This window comes from Ictalurus punctatus, chromosome 19 (assembly GCF_001660625.3).
Source record: "Ictalurus punctatus breed USDA103 chromosome 19, Coco_2.0, whole genome shotgun sequence".
In the NCBI taxonomy this organism is placed as follows: Eukaryota; Metazoa; Chordata; class Actinopteri; order Siluriformes; family Ictaluridae; genus Ictalurus; species Ictalurus punctatus.
This window is the reverse complement of record NC_030434.2, coordinates 8,125,063-8,145,042: the sequence shown is the minus strand read 5'-3', so window position 1 is coordinate 8,145,042 and position 19,980 is coordinate 8,125,063. Positions and strand designations below refer to the sequence as shown.

The window sequence follows — 19,980 nt, the reverse complement described above, 5'->3', positions numbered from 1 at the left end:
AATTCCCGTTATTGAAATGTAATTTATTGATGTCATTAATAAGTACGGTGCAAATAAGTAAAGTTTTAAACATCGCATTCTAAAGACGAAATAGGGATCCTGTAGGATCCAGGATCCTGAAGAAGGCTGTGTAGCTGAAACACATAGCCTAGATGTACACTTTTAATTGTATTGAATGATTTAGCCCAGGTAATTAAAGGCTTATACTTCACCACGTGAGTGCCTTGGAGTATTCCGTCTTTATAATTTGATTTTTACCTCCAGTTTGTCCAGTGAGCACCAGTAGCTACGTATAGACGCCTGTGCAGCGCTCTCTGCTTCTGTTGTTCTGTGGATGTTTTAAACATGTAATTGGGTGAAAACGTGTCCCAAATGATCAAACACGCTTCTTCCAAATGTAAGAATATTCTGAATTTGTTGAGGTTTTAGTAATACAACGAATAGCCTATAAATCTGGGCGGCTGTGGATCAGGTTGTGGAGCGGGTCGGCCACTAATCGTAGGCTCGGCGGTTTGATTCCTGGACCACGTGACTCCACATGCTGAAGTGTCCTTGGGCAAGACACTGAACCCCAAGTTGCTCCAGATGGCAAGTTAGCGCCTTGCATGGCAGCTCTTCTACCATTGGTGTGTGTGTGTGTGTGTGAATGGGTGAATGAGACACAGTGTAAAGCGCTTTGGATAAAAGTGCTATATAAGTGCAGACCATTTACCAAGTCTGCTGGATCACCATATAGGAGTCTTGTCTTTACTGTCTGGCAACGATGAGATTAATATTTGAGATGGCTTTAATATTTGAGATTTCTTGGATAGTTTTGCACTCAAGTCTCCATCATTGAACAGACGATAACTTCAACACAACAGAGTTTAAGTTAAAACTATAATGAATTCCTGAATAACTCTGATGCACATAGTCATAAGTTGCTCATAAGCGAATAAGTTCCTATTTACACAATTAGCACTTTTTTTTTTTGACTATATAGTACACAGTTATAGATAGGAAATGATTTATAATATATATATTTATAAAGGGAAATGATTTAAAACCCAAGTCTTCTTCCTCATGTCGTCTCCGGGGGTTTTCCTCACCACTGTTGCCTCTGGCTCGCTCATTAGGGATAAAGTTATACATTTTTCATTTATATCTGGAATTGATATATTTCTGTCAAGCTGCTTGGTGACGATGTCCATTGTTTACAGTGCTATACAAATAAAATTAGATTTTGAAGAATTTGTTGATTATTAACAGACAAAAATGCACATAAAATATTACGGAATTTAGAATATAGGTGTATGAATATGATGTCGTTTACTAGTGCAGCAGGATTTGTATCAAGGAATATGATGTCACATTCATACACCTACCTGTATATTCTAAAGAGAGTGATTTTTTAAATTTTTAAATTTTTTTTACATTTTAATTATTTTATTTATTTATTTATTTATTTATTTTTTATACATGTTTTAGATATAGTGATATATAGTACCCTCCTGTAATATTGGCACCCTTGTTCTATGGTCAAATGAAACCAAAATAGAGCTTTTTGGTAATAAACACAGAGGAGGTTTGGCGCACACAGAGAGGTAGCCGTATGGAAAAGTACCTCATGCCCACGGTTAAATATGGTGGAAGATATTTAATGTTCTGGGGCTGTTTTTCTGCCAGAGGACCTGGACATTTTGTTAGGATACATGGCATCATGGACTCTATCAAATATCAACAGATATTAAATGAAAACCTGACTGCCTCTGCCAGAAAGATTAAAATGGGCCGTGGTTGGATCTTCCAGCAGGACAATGATCCAAAACACCATCAAAATCAACACAGAAATGGTTTACTGACCACACAATCAAGATCCTGCCCTGACCATCCCAGTCCCCTGACCTGAACCCCATAGAACACCTGTGGGGTGACCTGAAGAGGAGACTCCACCAGCGTGGACCTCGAAATGTGAAGGATCTGGAGAGATTCTGTATGGAGGAACGCTCTCAGATCCCTCGCCATGTATTCTCCAACCTCATCAGGCGTTATAGGAGAAGACTCAGAGCTGTTACCTTGACAAAGGGAGGTAGCACAAAGTATTGACTAAAAGGGTGCCAATATTTAACAAATATATATATATATATATATATATATATATATATATATATATATATATATATATATATATATTTGGATAAACCTGTGTTGTCTTTGCAATTGTTTGATACCCATGACAGCAGAGTATTTTTGTGATTTGTTTTAAACAAAATATCAAAAAGTTAAACGATAAAGACAATTTATCACAGCCTTCCTTGCTCATATTTACCAAGGGTGCCAATATTAGTGGAGGGCCCTGTATGCACTGCAGAATATACAACTAAGCAATCATTTGCCAAATGGAACAAGATCTGTTCTTATAATATGTTTGTGCTAAAATATTGGTCTGGCGTTTTCTATATTGAGTGGAACTTGTGTCCATTCTTGATTCCTTTTCAATTAAATGTGGCATCCTGACGCCAGTGAACAGAGATAGGTTTGATGTGTTGTGAGTACAGAGGGCTGTTTGCATGTGAATAACACGGGAGTAGACTCAACCGGTGCCTAGAGAATCCGTCAGCCTTGAACAGCCGGTGAATTTAACTGGATTCATTTTAATCAGTTAACTGTCTAAAATGAATTCATTCTTGAAAAGTAAAAATGTAATTTAGCTTGAATACATATTTCCTAACCCCAGCTAGTTAGACCTACCTAGCACAAGCTAGCTTGATAACTACACAGAAGCACTAAGACATTTCTCATTCTATATGCTGGGTAATGATATGTTTTTTTTATTTATTTAAAAAAATACATATCTAGTATAAATTAGTTGGTAATAAGATCAGCCAGCTCATTCTTTTCTTTTAAATTCAAGGGTAATAAAGCCTAACATGGACTACTAGCATGGTACTAGTAAGCTAATTTAGCTAGTTAGTTATCATTCTCGCTTAGACTACAGGAAAATTGGAGCTGGGGTACTCGATCCACGTCTCAGTCGAGTCCACGTCATGTGTAACATGAAAAGAAAGATAAAAAATAAATAACAACATACAATTAAGATAACAAGAAATTAATGAATGTCTCCCTGCCTGACCAGGGGGCTTTCTGTGCACACACACTTGAAATGCGAGAACCGAATGGACTCTATGCACGATCGCTTCTGCGTTTAGTCTCAGCCAGCTCAGTTACATCCGGTGCCGCACCGGACGCCGTTTTCGCTACAGGCGATAACTATGTGAAGATGGCGCAGGAGAGTATGACATGTTACCCTTGCTGTTTACTAGAGCTTCCCCAGATTACCGTGAACGATGTTAATCATATCGTGAGGCACTCGGCTGTTACACCCAACAGTAAGAAGGAGAAGGGTTTCAAATGATATATTTCGAGTTACATCGACCACTTGAGGGTGAACATTCTCATGCTATATCTGATTAGCGGATCTAGCTAAGTCTCCATTTCGGACATACTTGTCTTTGCACTATTTTATTTATTTACTTATATCTAATTAAAATTGAATTGATCCGCACTAGCATCCGCCTCCTCCTCCAGTCCATGACATCTTGAGTACATGGTTCACTGTAATGGTACCTTTTTGAGTATCGTTAAATCATAGTACTTTCACTTGAGTTTAAAAAACCTCCCAAAAACATGAACCTTTATTACATTTAATTTGAATCACTGTTTCAGAGTAAAATAAATATAAAGATGCATGAAAACATCTCTCTAAAACTCTAAGGGTTGAACTTTGAGGAGGTCTCACATAACGGGACACAACGATCTTCCGCCGAAGTACCGTCTTCCCGCTGTTGATACTTTAATTTTCTGGAAGCCATTACTATAAATATATATATATATATATATATATATATATATATGTGTGTATGTATATATAGGTCTTAAAGTGATAGCAGTCTAATAATCCTGCTGCTGTCTGTGTCATTAATGTTAATCAAACAACAAGAGACAAAAACAAAATCACTCACTTCTCTGACTGACTAACTTCGGTACATTTTATAAGATATATGTCATACGGTGAAGTCTATTTTATTTTACATTTAGCTGATTTAATCACTTTCTGTAGTATTTCTTACTTGAATACTGATAGACCTACCTGAGAAAACGGATCGTTATCATGAAATGAGATCGTAATCATATCGCCCGCCTCTAAACATTAGCGTTTGGTGATTCCAGTCTTGAATTTCATGTGAAATGTGAAATGTACTTCTTAATGTAGTAAAGATCATAACCCCTGCTGATAGGGATTTATTTTTGTCTTGGGAATTAAAATGAAAAAGGTTACAAGATCAGAGCTGTGTTCAGAAATGAGTTTTGTTGTGATTCACAGACCGATTAAAAGCAGTGATAAAGCATGAAGCTTGTTATGACATGCTGCTATACGTAAGTCTACTCTGTATTCCCCCCCCCCTCTCTCACTCACTCGCTCTCTCTGTCTATATAACTGTCGGGGAGAGGCATCAAATCATTGAAACCCTGGAGAACACAGTATAGTGTGATACAGTAACGAAACAGGTCCATTTGTATTTTCATACACTTGTAATATAATAAACGTTCTACATATACCTCTATATCCCTTGTTTTTTTTTTCTTTGAAACCATTTTTGATAGGAAACTAGTTGAGGTGACATGAAATTAAAATATTAAATGGCAATGTTGAGATGTAATAGTGGTATTTTTTTGTTATGTTGCCATTGGTTTGTGGAGGTTAAAATATTAATTTAACAGCTCAATGCTCAGTTTACAACTTTTTAAACATTTTTTATTACTTTCTGGACTCGGCCGGACTTGACTCGGACTCGCCAGTAAGGACTCAGACTCGATCGGTTAAGGACTTGGTCTTGACTCAAAGGTGGACTCGGACAAGGCAGTAGGAAATTATATTAGCAGTCTCTGATAGGCAGACATCTCATATGGAAATACAAGTGCTTTTTAATTTTTTAATTTTTTTAGAAGTAGGTAGTAGCTATATATGTGCTAGTCTTTTGAATCAGTTGTTTAACATGTTCATGTTCTGTTATTTCTGCACTGCGACATCATTCCTGTTTAACTTTCTAACTGTGTCATGGGTTTACTACAACATACATTGTTTACACTCATAGCTGTGTGAACTTTTACAAATTTTTTTATTTTTTTTAACAAATTGTTGTTAAAGTTTCTCTGTAGAAACAACATTCTAAGTGTCATATGACTATTGCTGGGTAAAAGTGTTATTTTTCTGAGCTTCTAAGGTTTAACCCTCTTCTGCATCTTATTACATTTACATAAAAATGTTTTTTAATCTTTCTTATTTATTGTGAAATTCTAACCTATTAAATAAGCTGAAAAATAATAAGCATAATTTTAGGGAAAAATAGAATAAAATAAAAAATGTACAATAACCTGGTTGCATAAGTGTACACGCCCCAAAGTTTATACTTAGTTGAAGCACCTTTAGATTTTATCACAGCATTCAATCTTTTGGGTAAGAGCCAATTAATTTGGCACGTCTTGACTTAGCAATATTCTGCCATTCTTCCTTGCAAAAGCATTCTAACTCTGTCAGATTGGACATGTCAGATCTGGGCATCTCCTGTGCACAGCTGTCTTCGGGTCACCACACAGATCTTTGATTAGATTTAGGTCGGGACTTCCAAAACCTTGAACTTGTCTTGTTGAAGCCATTCCTGTGTTGATCTGGAGGTTTGCTTTGGGTCGTTGTCATGCTGAGAGGCGAAACTCCTCTTCATCTTACTGTAAGTGTTTTAGCAGAAGCCTTAAGGTTTTGTGCCAAAATTGACTGGTATTTGGAGCTATTTATTATTCCATCCACACTGATTAAAGCCCCAGTTCCAGCTGAAGGAAAACAGCCCCAAAGGATGATGCTGCCACCACCACCATGCTTCACAGAGTCTTTTGGTGATGTGCTGTGTTTTGTTTTAAGTTTTTTTGTGCCAAACGTGTCTTTGGTATTATGACCAAAAAGTTCATCTTTGGTCTCATCAGACATTATTCCACATGGTTTTGGGAGATTGTTGTCACATGCAGAGAGCAATCAGTACTTGCTAGAAATTGCTGCAATCCTTTAAATGATGCTGTAGACCTCTTGGCAGACTCCCTGACCGGTTTTCTCCTGATCTTCTTGTCAATTTTAGAGGGACGTCCTGTTGTGTTCGTCACTTGATATTTATATGTTGCAATCTCACAATAAAGGCGAAAAAGGTTCTGACATGATTGAACTTAGTTTTTCATTTTTTTACTGCTACTGAGAATAAAATAAACGAATTAAATTCACAACGTAATACATCACGTAATGTGTTAATAATGTGTTAATAATGTGAACTGAATTTTTAAATGACTCTTTTATTTATTTATTTATTTTTTTAATTTTCTATACTGTTTCTATATCCTAACCCAAACCTGAACTTTTTTGGAATTGGGGTTGTATGCCAGTGAGGTAGTTTTGGCTGAACAATTTATCATTAGTTAATGAGGTTTTTTAAATTCTATTTAAAAACTCATTTTATTTTATTAGTCAACACCATGCACAGTGTATCTTGTTCAGCAAAGTGAGATTTATTCACTAGCAGAATGCATCGGTAAAAAAAGTTGCGTAAACTGCTTTTGTAATCGATGCTTTGTTTTAAGTAGAGAGCATCATTTATTTTTACAGTACGACCATCGAAGTACATTTATGTCACGGCGGTGATAAAGAGGTGGACCGTATTCCTCACACTGTCCTATTGCCGGGTTGTTTTATGTGTTCATTTTTTAGTGATAATATTCGAGAGAACTTGTACTCAGCTTCCTCCGGTGCTTTATAGAGATATACAGTCTTGCAATTCAACGATTTTTAATATGAGTAGCCTACACTACTGAATAAACACCTAATGAAACTATATATCATATGATATTGTATTATTGTAGCAGGTTTGATTAATTATTAATACAAATATGAATTGATTACGATGTTTGGCAGCAAGTCCCAGCTAGCATTTATTGTAAACAGCAGCATAGATGACTAGTTAGTTAGTAAAAAAAAGAAAAAAAAGAAAAAAGTCTATGGGCTGAGAGAGACAGAAAGAGAGAGCTTCTACATTTAAAGCACCGGTTCGTGGTCCTGGAGTAGCCCTTGTTCTACTAATCTGCTAGTTAACAGAGCTTCCTGTGTTGAAGTGGGTGTGTTAGAGCAGGGATAGATGTAGGAACCTGTGAGTTTGTGGTAATGAAAGGGTCAATTGACCTAATACTGCTCTTTCACCGAAGATTCCTGTTTCCGTGATTATGATTTTTAATTAATAGCAGCTCTTCAAGTACGATATTTGATCATCCTCCACTTTTACTGATCAGCTGACCATCTTCGGTTTAAAAAGTCGTGGGCAAAAAACAATACAAAAAAAAAAAAAAGGACACTTGTTACAAAATCAAACTTTTTTTTTTTTACTGGTATCAGGAATACGGTTACACTGCTGTGCACAGCACATACGTACAAAAATAAAAGGAAAACCTACTTTTTTTTTTTTTCTCCCGATATATTCATTTGCACACGCGTCATCATTGGTTTTCAGAAACAAATGATTGAAGACGTCTGTTTCCTACTGCTTCACAATCATCGTAAGAAATCATAACTAAGGCAGGAGGTGAGGTATATGTTAACAGTGAAAAGGAGAGGTGGGTGAACACACCGGGGTTTGAAACGCACACAATGAGAGAGAAGAGGAAACAGGGAGACATAAAGAATAAAAGAGAGAGAGAGAGAGAGAGAGAGAGATTTGAAATTTCACAAATACTCCCCCTTATCACAGTTTCCAAACTTGATAACGTTTCCGCTGACATGTTAACAAGCACATTTGAACGCATATGCATTGTAAAATTTCCATGCAGTGTGTAAAAAGTAAGTACTCGTCGAAATTTGTTCGCTTCTACCGGACGTGCACGCCATTTAGCATGTACAGTCTGGCTGAAATATGAGGTAATGTGACATACAAATGAAATTTTGTTATACTTCAAATACTGACTAAATACTGTGTAGACAAGTGGTTAGTGGTGCAGTGTTTACACTAAAGAAAAAGAAATAAATCAAGCGGATTAATCCCATCTGCATCAGCAAATGAAATTCCAGTGAGTTCACGACAACACGGCGCATCTTCAGAAATTTCTCACAAAGGATCTCTAGCGACAAGCTCAGCGGCACCCGTAAAAAAAAAAAGCGACCCGTTCTCGCTCCGGAGAACGACGACGTCCCGAATCCTAGGACTCGCATGACATTCTGATGCCTGGTGCGCCACAGATTCCTGAGCCGCGTGTTGAAGAACAGAGGGTTTGCACTGACAACGGACATTCACAAAGACATTCATAGCTCTCCTGAGGTTGACAGGCCACATCTCACAGGAAACTGGCTTCCATATTGCATGCCTAATAAACATTTTTACAGCTGTCTCAATAAATCTGCGTGACATGCACATCGACAGTCAGGATTGCTCCTGTTCTCAAACAGTCATGCATACGGTTCATTCTTCACGCTACACACTAAGCCAGCTACAGCTCCCGCGACTCCCGTAATCACTCTCAGTCCTTCTGGACTTTGTCCAAAATCAAAGGCATGCTCAGAATGGCATAACAATATAAAAATTCCTTGGGTGAGACAAAGACCCATCATGCGACTCCATGACGCCTTTGTCCAATTTTTCTTGAGTTTGCACGCCGATGTGCGCTCTAAGTTGTAGGATTTGACTTGCCTTGCGGATTTATTATAAAGATTTGACTCGTAACAAGCCACATGGTCTAGAAACAACGCCTACTCGTACGGACAGTAATGGCGGCCACCGGTGTGAGTAGAGTTAGAAACATTGTTGTAGTTCATTATTCCTCAATAAATGGTGATGTACGGTACTTTTTGAAGAAACATGTTGTTTTTCAGAGAGAGATTAAGCTTCAAGACACACTAACTGCACCGCGAGTATTCAGCTAGTGATCCTATCCATCTTCCATACCGCTTATCCTATACAGGGTCCTGGGGGAGCCTGGAGTCTATCCCAGGGGACTCGGGGCACAAGGTGGGGGACACCCTGCCATCACAGGGCACAATCATGCACACACTCATACACTACAGACAATTTGGAAATGTCAATCAGCCTACAGTGAAAGTCTTTGGACTTGCGGAGGAAACCGGAGTACCCGGAAGAAACCCCCAAAGCACGGGGAGAACATGCAAACTTCACGCACGCAGAGCGGAGGCTGGAATCAAACTCCCAACCCCCGCAGGATGTTCAAGAATTCTCAACCACCTTTGTTTAGTTCCTGACTAAGCCTAAAAACTCTCCACAGGCTGTCAATGATATTACATTAGTCTAGGGCTCTATGGCATATAAACGGTCAAGAGTGGTACTACGCTCTGTCATAGAACCTGATAAGATAGGGACGTGGAGTAATTTGGAGTCGCTTTTTTATGCTCACATACTGATCGAAAGCTTCCTACTCACCACGCAATACAGAACAAATGCAAGAAAGGAAGTGGCGTGACAGCGTCGATGTGCAAACGATATCCAAGACTTCTTCAAGGGACAAGATCGAGAGAAGATCGTGTCAGAGACACTGAGCGGCGCTCGACACGGTCATTTTAACAACCCGGAAGATGAAAAGAACTGCTTACTCGTTACGCCGACACCACACCTACAGTCGTACCACCTTCAGTACACGCTGCCTCTCAGGGAGGAACGTAACAGTGTAAAAAAAGAACCCAAATTGCAATGCTACTTCCATGTAGCATAATCAATAACCAGTTGAAAGCAATCATGATTATTAGGGATTATGGATTTAGGGAAAGTTCATAAACAGACTTGTTGAAACGATCATTTATCTTTAAGAGTTTATCAAAACAGAAACACTCTGCTCTATCAAAATAGAAACGCTCTTCTTTTTAATGTATAAGCGACCCTGTTTTGCGGCATAGTTCACAGGACACATGTTCACACAGGTGAACTCACACCCCTACTCTCATGCCTCGGATCGAAGTTAAAGACGAACATGACGGGTAACTCAGGGGCTTTGATGACCCTGAGCATGTCAGGGATCAAGGCTCGTCTGCGACCCTGACCATGAACTAAAAATGGGCCGATATCTGACCAGGGCTGCCCTGGGTTACTGCTGGAATCTCAAGGCCTTGACAAGCGGTGGAATTTTTTTTTTTTTTTTTTTTTTTTTACAGGAATAACTACGATGATGCTCACTGTGCTCAGGTATTTAGGAAGCTGTCGTCTCTACCCCCTGGTCGGGAGTGCATAGTTCCAGCAGAATGAACAAACAAATCTGGCTGCGGCGTCCCGTATGTCTTCCTCTGGATTAAAATAGTGCAGTTCCTACCCTGTTCCCTTTGAAAAGAGATATTTCTCGAAGGTTCGGCGAGGAAAGCGGGTGACCTCTGCCTGAATTCGTACAAAAGAACCATGGCTGTCTTTGTGTAGGAACGCCACAGCAGCAACCCTGTAATTTTATTTGCCAGTAACAGCAGCAGTAGCCTCTAGACAGCACTGTGCCACTGCAGTGCAGCTGCAGCAGAGAGGCTTGGCCTTGCAGCCTGTCATACACACTCCCACTTCCCTGGGGACACTGCCACGAGCCACTCCACATCACAAACACACACACACACACACACTCTCGCCCTCTCTTTCTCTCTCTCTTCTTATACACATGAATAAATAAATATGTCCTGAACTCTCACATACTCCGACCCCCACCACTAACAGCAGACACTGGCATTGATGGCCTCTTTGTGCAATCTGAAACACGCTTTGCCATTAGCAGCAGACAGTGAAGCGTCAAGCTCTTCGCTTCCAGATTTTTTGGCCGAGCTCTTGGTATGTACAGCAGTTTCACTGGTTGAGTAGACTAGCACATACATACACATACTATAAAAACAAGCTTATTTTAGTATATATCAAGTGTACTTGATCTCTTCAGCCATTCCAGTATTCCAGTGACAAGCATTACCAGCGTCGCAGTGTCTCGAATTATGAACGGAAATACTTCTTAGACCGCACTTGCTCAAGTTTTCTTCTTCTTCTTCTTCTTTTCTTTTCTGAAGCTCGAGTGCGCAAGCAAAAGGTACCCCAGGCGCAGAGTAACTCTCGGCCACAGGAAACGATAGTGTTGCGCCGTATTTTTAATTTTTTTTAAACCTAGCTCAGAGATAAAACTATAAACTAAAGAGAGAACTGAAGTCGCGACTGTTTGTTTTTTTCTTCTCTTTTCTTTCTTTTTTTTTTTTTTAACATTCTCTCAATTCATTCCCTCCGCTCAGCCCGCAGATTGGCCAGTTCTCTAGTCAAAGCAAAGAGGAGTCAAGCTGAGATCGAACGGCCATCGCCTAACCCCCCACACCACCCCCTCTGCGGGAGAGTCCCTCCAGAGCCATGGCTAACATGTCAGCCCTATTTCTGACTCCCTGGGGCGTTCGGAGAATTCACGTTAAAGGGGCGGCGTGGAGGAATGCCAAGGCACCTCAGCTCATCATGCAGCAAAAAAGGGATCCGTGTTGCTTTAAGTGCTCTCACATTTCCATGGCAGGAGAACTAGAGACCAAAAAAAAAAAAAGCCACAAAACAAAACAAAAAACTAGATATGTTAGTATATATAACCTGACAGCACAAATGAAACTATCAAGCTTGCTTTGGCATAGACAAAAAGAATAATAATAATAATAATAATAAAAAAAAGGATTCAATTCATTTTCTGCATAACTTCGTGAATCCCTTTAACCCATAAGCGGCTCTGAGGTAATTAAACAAAATCATTTTGCCGTATAAAGCTGAAGAGGACATCTTCCTGTCTGTTCCAGTATTTCCTTATGTCCTGTTAAGCACCCGAGTGCGGTGAGGAGACTGGCAATGCCTCCATATCCACGAGCAATAATGTACAAAAAGAAGAAGCAGCAAAAAATGGCATATACGTAAAAATCAAAAAACTTTGGCTATCCAAATATACATATATAAAGTCACAATAAATATCATCGGAGTAGTATTCTTGCAGTCTCTTTTTGGTGTTCGTCGTTTCGAGTCTCCCATGTCGGAGAGCAAACCGCATGTGCAAAAACAAGAGCGCTTCGGCCGGTCTCGCTCATATTCGAGGGAGGAAGTGAGTGACCGTCATGGAGGTGCTGGCCTTGTTGCCTCTCTTCACTCTGCCGTGTTTGCTGAGGGCGATATAGAATCCCTTGTAAACGGAAGACTCGTAGGCATTATAGTTATTCGGCAGCAAGGTCTCCTTGAACTCGCACTCGTGTTTAAAGGTGGGCTGAAAAGAAAGGAGACAGAATGAGATCAGAAACACGGACGGTATACAGTTTGACCTCTTTCGTGATCGCGCTCTTCTTGACTGAGTCACGCGATTGAGATGTTTGCACTAAAATCATACTGATCATGACATTCTGTTAGAGAGGCAGCGCATGTTCAAAGTAGTTCATTTTACATCTGCGACTGATTCACCCAACCTAACCCCACCCCACCCCACTCCCCCCCAGTACTTTGGTGCGCACTGAGTAGATCGGAAGAGATAGCGTCTTAGCACATAAAACTATTAATTACATCAGGAACTCCTCTCAGGTGTACTTAAAGCGAACTGTAACCGGGGCAGATGACTGCTTGGTCACGTGATCCACCAAACACTAGGAATGTCTCCTTTCGAGAAGAGCGCAGATGAACCGAAATGGCTACAAAGCCTCAAACTAGCTTAATGAAAGCATGAAAAAGTGCACTGTGCACACATATTACGATTTCACTCAAGTTTCCTAGTGAGTTTTTCTGCATCGGCACACGAAAGTCAAGCGGGTGTTTAATGTCACTCTATGTAGCTTGTATACATTGGAGCGAATTGTCGTTTCTCCAGGACAATGGTACGACACATAACACTACAATAAGGTGCCGCGTGAGACGAGCGCAGGACAATAAACAGCAATACAAAGACAGCAACAGGTAGATCCTAATATGCCTTTAATTTGTATAAAAATAGGCTTATTTTGTTGAAGAAGTACAAAATCCCTACAAAAGCTCGATGCTTTTTTAATGCTTTCCGTTGGTTTGAAATCCAACACTACTTCCACATCATTATGTAAAAATAGGATATGCGGCATCACGTGCTATTTTTAAGATAGCAACCGACTGATGTGGCTGAAATCCAGAATTTTGCCGTGATTGCATCATTAGTGTGATTATCGCAAGTAATATCCTTATTCATAACGAACAGACACTACTGGTATACAATTACTGTTAGATGATTATTTGAATCTTTGTCTGCTGCAAAATAGCCTAAACTATGGTTGATTTTATGTTACATTCGTCATTACGTTCGTCGGTGGATTTTATGTTACATCATATCGGGGGGGAAATGCAATCTGCTTCGCCAGTCCGCATTTTCTATCCCAAGTTTTACAGGTTAAAGGAAAGTGCTTTCCGTTCAGTCTGGTTGAGACACAAATGAAAAAACTCGTCCTGACAGCTTTGAGCGAAAACATGAACTGCATGTGGGGAATGTTAATAATAATAAGAACGCTCCTCCCGGAATTTTACATCAAGCACCCGTGTAATCAGAATCTGAGCATGCAGAAATACTGACATACCTTTTGAACTTAAGATGCGGATCTCTGAATGCGGCCCAGAAACAACAATCATCCACGGGTTAGATTATTGACCTAGCTAAATTAGGTCTGGTTTAAAATATGCACGAGGTTGGATCGCGAGTGGGTTTTGCGTCAGGAGGTCACGGTGTGGGACAGATTTAGAGCGGTGAGCGAGAGGGAGCGAGGAATTATTGGTAATGATAACTAACCAGTACACCATTTTAGCCTTCTGGTATCTGGTCGACATGGACAGCCAGACACTAACTAGCAATGAAAAGCAGCGAACTGTAAATGCAAGTGAAGACGGCGACAGGGAACAGAAATAAACGATATGGTTGACTATAAAACACGAGCACAATTATATGAACGGTAAAAAGTCATATATCATTAGAGAAAAAAATGACAAGACACTGTATATGCGGGTAATAAAAGGCAGAGTGCGGCGACGTCTTGTCAACACAGTGTTTGAATAAGCAGAATCCATTCCTGGGTTTGGACATTTTGTGACTGAGGTAATGCTGTAAACTCTCAGGCTACTGCAAGGTGATAAAAATGGCAGCAAGACTTTAATGGTTACTTTTAGCGGCAATTAAAACCCCATGGATATTTCATTTCACGGGCATGCAAATTTACGGACTTTAATGCACAAATAATCAATACAAACGATACAAATTCCTCTTTAATGTGTATCCTGGCATGCTTCTTGCTTGTGCCCTACTGTATAATGCCCTTAAAATGATCCGGTTGCATGTGGCATTTTGTGCTCAAAATGCGGATAAATTCCCCTTCTACAACCTGCTGACTCCCAGCTACTTGAGAAAGCATACTAGCTAGTGTTTAAGGCCTGATTATGAGCACCATCTAGACTAAGATTAAGAAATGTAACAGTTGTTCATTATTTAGCACCTTCGACTATAAAATACCTGTTGACGAGTCCGGATTTCTCACTCTCCGAACCGCATACCTTTCCTTTTAGCTTCACTGTAGTTACTAAAAGCTTCATTATACAGTAGTTACTGAATAATATAATATACATAATATACAAGCCCAGATCCCAGAGCAGTTGTCCACAATTTATATTTTCATATTTATTCAGTGGATATTCCCCGATCAGCTTCAGTCATTTCATTTCACGTTCAAAGCTCTAATATGTTGTCCTTTGACCTGACATTTAAAACTCTGAGCTGTCTTGGTCATGGTGTACTTGCTTGTCACAAGGGGCCCAGATTTAATTGCGAAACGAAAGAGAGACTATCACGTAAAGGATGTTGAATCTTTCAACGAGGCTATAATGAGGGCGAACAGATGATGTGAAAAACACTCAGGGCTGATACGGGGCGATGAGGAAAAGGACTTTGCAGTTTTACAAGGCTGGATCTTACTTTCGCCCGCGCCACACTTAGGATCTTCGCAGCAATAACCTGAGTGTTGAATGAATTTACGTATTTTACGGTGTTAGTTAACCCTTCGTTTCCTGATGGACTTACAGGGATACTGTAACACTGGAGAGCTTTCGTTTTTGTTACTTTGGTGAGTCTGTGCGTGTTTATGGCTGTATGGAGCTGTTACGTATTGATATAATCAGGGTGTTGACGTCTCGAGGTGTTTGGGGGACGTCTGACCCGCCCTGGATAAGGCTTGATCCCGAATCAAGATGCATGGGGGGTCTTGAAATCTTTCATATACTTCTACGTTTTAATAAGTGAAAAATAGCAGGTATTGCTCGGTCTATCTGAAAAGAAAACCTCAATGTAAATGAAATACCGAAATACCGATACCGTACCATTGCGTGAGACGCAACCCTTTAGTCACGACTCACGAATTTTATCCGTGTATAGTTTAGCTTGGTAATAAATCGAAGCTTAATGCAGTGACCTTTTCACAAATAAATAACAGAGGTCTTTTTTGCACTCGGATTTCATGAGTACGAGAAAGGGGACAGACATGAGGCAGCTTTTCACTAGCAATAAAAGACAAGTAAGTTGAAGAGTATTTCAGGAAGCACACACGACTTTTTTGTAAGGCATTCACGCCACTATTCGCCACATAAAGCTGAACAGCGCTGCATGAATTTATAGCATTTAAAGTGCTGTGTTCATGTGCTGTTCTAAGGATACAGCACAGTGATTCACTGAAGCACACATCTGCATAACATGTATAATTCACACACTGGATATAATGCCCATGTTACTACAATGAATTAAGTTTGTCAATGTACATCTTCCGATTTAACAGCTTTAACTCTATTAAACTGCCTTTATTGACCTATTTACTTTTTTGCTGACCTTACATATATTTGACCGAAATGGAAATTCTGCCTTTAATTTAAATATGTCCAGCCGTGATCCTAAAAGGGTTCTTCTTGGAATCTTTTCTGACAGGGAGACACTCATGTGTAGGGGTTCCCCCAAAGGAACAAGGCCTAAATATTTCTAGATTTTAACCTATTATCAAATCTAAACAACGATCGTATCAAAACCTGCAGATTACAGAACACACTAAACGAGCTAACTATTAAAGGGGCGGCTGTGGATCAGGTGGTAGAGCGGGTTGTCCACTAATCGTAGGGCTGGAGGTTCGATTCCCGGCCCACGTGACTCCAGATGCCGAGGTGTCTTTGGGCGAGACACTGAACCCCAAGTTGCTCCCGATGGCAAGTTAGCGCCTTGCATGGCAGCTCTGCAACCATTGGTGTGTTAAAAGTGCTATATAAGTGCGGCATTTACCATTAAGATACTTTTTTTTAGGGGGGGGGGGGTCTGTTGGGAACTGAAGGCAATTAATAATAATATGCAATGGATTATTGATCATGCATAGCACCACTAGAATTTAAAGACATGTCAAGTCCTTGCACTTTAGCACACTTTGATGATTTGGCTTCTCGGATACAATTCTTCGACCCGTTACCAAGTCGTTTATCAGGCTGAAACGAGTAAAGTGAGCAGGTAAGCGTGAAGTGAATCATTATTTTCTGTTGATATATACCATTAAATGATCTGTAAATAATGGAAATGTCATTGCTTCATCTTTGCGAGACAAACAATGAAAAGTCTGTCGATTTCTTCTCACCTTATCTTTGTGCTTTGGCAATAAAAACATATAAAAAGAAAACACAACTGCTGTGAGCCCTGCTGCTCTCCCACCTGATAACAAGCCCTAAAGGCTAAGAAGTGCGTGTCAGTGCTGAGGAGTGTAACAAAAATGATGTGCAGCACACAGGGAGAGGAGGTGGAGGAGGAAGAGGATGAGGAAGAGGAGGACTGGGAAACACTGGATGCTGGGTGAAGTGGAACCTACCGTTCCGTACAGTCTTCCTCTGCTGCTCATGGCGACGAACAGCTCGCTCTTCACGCCGTACAGACTCACCACCCCGCGCTCCACCGCCGAAATCTCGATCAGACCTGAGCAGAAAGCACGACACCGCGTTAGAATACAGATCAGCCCTGCAGCACCGAGAACAGCAGCACGCAAAGGTGTCGTGCAGGGACGCGCGCGGTGCCTTTGTTCTACAACGGAATAGAAAGCACGTTCAGATCAATCACACCGAGATCTCTTAACGCGTTCCCCAAGTCCACTCAGGACAGGACAGAGCGGATTCGGGACTTCCGAAGGAGTCGGTGTAAAAATAAGTTGCTATATCCGTCCAAGCATTCGTGTCATGTGGATACTTTACAGCGACGGATACATTTGTCTTTTTTTTTTTTTTTTTTGTAAATAAATGCACTATATAGTGAGGAAGCTGTGCGTCCAGGACGTGAGCGCGCGCGCGCGCGCGTGCGTGTGTGTGTGTGTTGCGTTAGAGAATTTCTGCACGCAAACTCACTGTACTGGTTCTCGTCGTGCACACCGCTGATCCGGCCGTCTGGGAGGACCTGCAGGTGAAACCCGATGCCCACGTTGCAGTAGAGCCGTCGCACGCGCTTGATGCCCAGCAAATAGTCGCTCTCCCAGCTCGTGTCCGCCCTCTCGCCCGAGATGGCCAGCACAGAGCGCGACAGCAGGCTCTCCCAGCGGCGCTCAGGCCAAGTCCCGTTGGTGGCGCTGGCGCAGAGCGGCCCGATCCCGGTCAGCACGCCCAGGAAGAGCACAGTGGCGAGCGGCCAGCGCGCGCTGGCCTCACGGACCATACTGACGAGCGACCTTCGCGCAATGGCCATCCGGTTTACCTCGGGGGCACGTGGTGCGAAGCGCACGGCGCTAAAAATACCGCTCCTCCTGTTTTCCTGCCTTCGGCATGGCTGCACGAGCTTATTTTAGCGTCACGGAGCAGGGTTTCAGGAGCGAAGCGCGAGCCCGGAGTCAGTGGGGGACGGAGCAAGAGCGCGCTGCGACGTGCGGTGGCTGTGCTGGTGCTGATAGTAGTGATTAGCATGTTTCGCCTCTTTGCTTTTAGGGGCAACGCCGGACCGCTCAGCGTGTGTGTGTGTGTGTGTGTGTGTGTGTGGCCCCACACTCACCGAACACCTATCACACCTTGCCAGGCCCCCAGCATCCTGACATGCGACATCACTCTATCTTCACGCACTGTCCCGCGCGATCAGGAGGAGGAGGAGGAGGGGGAGGAGGAGGAGGTGCACAGAGAAAGTTGTGATGAACGCCCAAGAACTAGCTGCTGCTCTGGATGGGACTACAAGAGTCCCAATTTGGGACGCCGGTCATATGGCTGACCAGGCCGCTTCCTTATTTAGAAGGAAGGTGTAAAAACAGGCCACTTGTCACCGGAGAGCAATGGCACTCACGCTACCATCTGACACTATTCCCCCGTTGCCTTTTGGAGGAAGTTTATACAGGTTACGGAAGCTTAAGTTCTTGTCCCGTCATCCCCCCACACCTTCCCCCCACCCTACCACCACCCCCGCAATGAAAACATAAGGTATAATAACCATGCGTAACGTGTATTCAGCAAGATAAATCACGTGCAAAGCGTATTAGGGTTTAGATTGTAGGAATGCGCGGCGTGACGCGGGGATGCTGCGCAGTGCTATACCAAGCGCGCGCGCCTCTCGGTACGCCGTGACGTCAGCGCAGCATCTCTCGGTCACCGGCAAAATGATATCACTTAGCCTACTCAGCAGCCATCATCTTCAGTTACCTTATATTCAGTCATGTCAGCGTTGAGAAAATAATAATAATAATAATAATAATAATAATAATAATAATAATAATAATAATTGACAACACTGGAGAAGAAACTAAAATGCATACATTAACCCAAACTGAGATTTCCCTTTCAACTCTTAAGAAAACCTTTTACGAATAGTGTATTGCTGTGGTTAAATGATCACAGTAAAGCCAGTATACCTGTCTGAGGAATTGCACTACATGGTAGTAGGCTGTTACACTTGCACATTTGCACAGTCTTATGCTGTATCATCATCTGTCGTAAACATGATGCCAGAGCCCAGAGGGAAATAACGACAGCTCAATAGACAGACTCAGCATTAGATCGACAGATGTGTCGGACAGCGGGCAAAACAGCAGTATGTTTCTGCTGAGTGACTGCTGAGAGGACAGCTTTCCAACTCGCAGTTTTTAACATTTCACTGTCGTGGTCTAAATTTTTGCTGATCCTCTGGTCAACATGGTTCTAGATGGGTTAGAGGCAATTTAAAGGAAGAACCCGTATAAAGTGTTAGTAACGTGTTGGGATGTGCCTTGCCCTTGATTCTAGAAGTCTCTAGAACTTTACTGGAGGGATAAACACCTTTCTACCAAAAGAGTTTTTTGATGATAATGGTATAGAGTGCTGTCTAACACATGGCTCTGCTCCAAAATCTCTGACAGGTGTGCAGCTGGGTTGAGATCTAGTAGCTGTGAAGGCCAGAGCATATAATTTACATTATTTCAGCATTATTTCAGTCAAATCATACAGTGAACCCGCATGGCCTGTGGATGGGGGCGGAGTCGTCCTGGAAGAGACCACACCCATCAGGAGAGAAATGTTTCATCATACACGTAGGATGAAGGTGATCAGTCAGAATAACGCTGTATTGATTTGCACTCTCGACTCCCCTGTCTGTAGGTTTCAACACACCTTTCAGTTTTGTTCTGTAGTTCTGGCAACCCTCTTTAAAATGTGTTCCGTGGCACGTTAAGGTGTCCCACGGGCACGATTAGAGCAATTTCAACATACGTGCATATTAGCAAAGCATTTCTGAGGCATGATCCGCTTTGAGATCACATACTACTGGTGTTTACCAAAGAGTCTAAGGTGCACTCCTAGAAAAAGGTCACATTAGTATATCCATCCATCCATTTTCTGTACTGCTTATCCTACACAGGGTCGTGCGGAGCCTGGAACCTATCACAGGGAACTTGGGGCACACCCTGGACAGGGCACAATCGCACACACATTC

General features: G+C 41.6%; 1 protein-coding gene across 1 annotated transcript; it reads right to left on the bottom strand.

The window, feature by feature from the left end:
- Positions 1-11,258: 11,258 nt before the first annotated feature.
- On the bottom strand, positions 11,259-18,435 carry fgf6b (fibroblast growth factor 6b). The gene is made up of 3 exons (XM_017493829.3): positions 17,448-18,435; positions 16,922-17,025; positions 11,259-12,303 (listed from the first exon to the last, which is right to left on the bottom strand). Exons 1-3 carry the CDS (start codon positions 17,779-17,781, stop codon positions 12,127-12,129), a joined length of 615 nt encoding a protein of 204 aa, XP_017349318.1. The 5' UTR covers positions 17,782-18,435; the 3' UTR covers positions 11,259-12,126.
- Between the last annotated feature and the right edge of the window lie 1,545 nt (positions 18,436-19,980).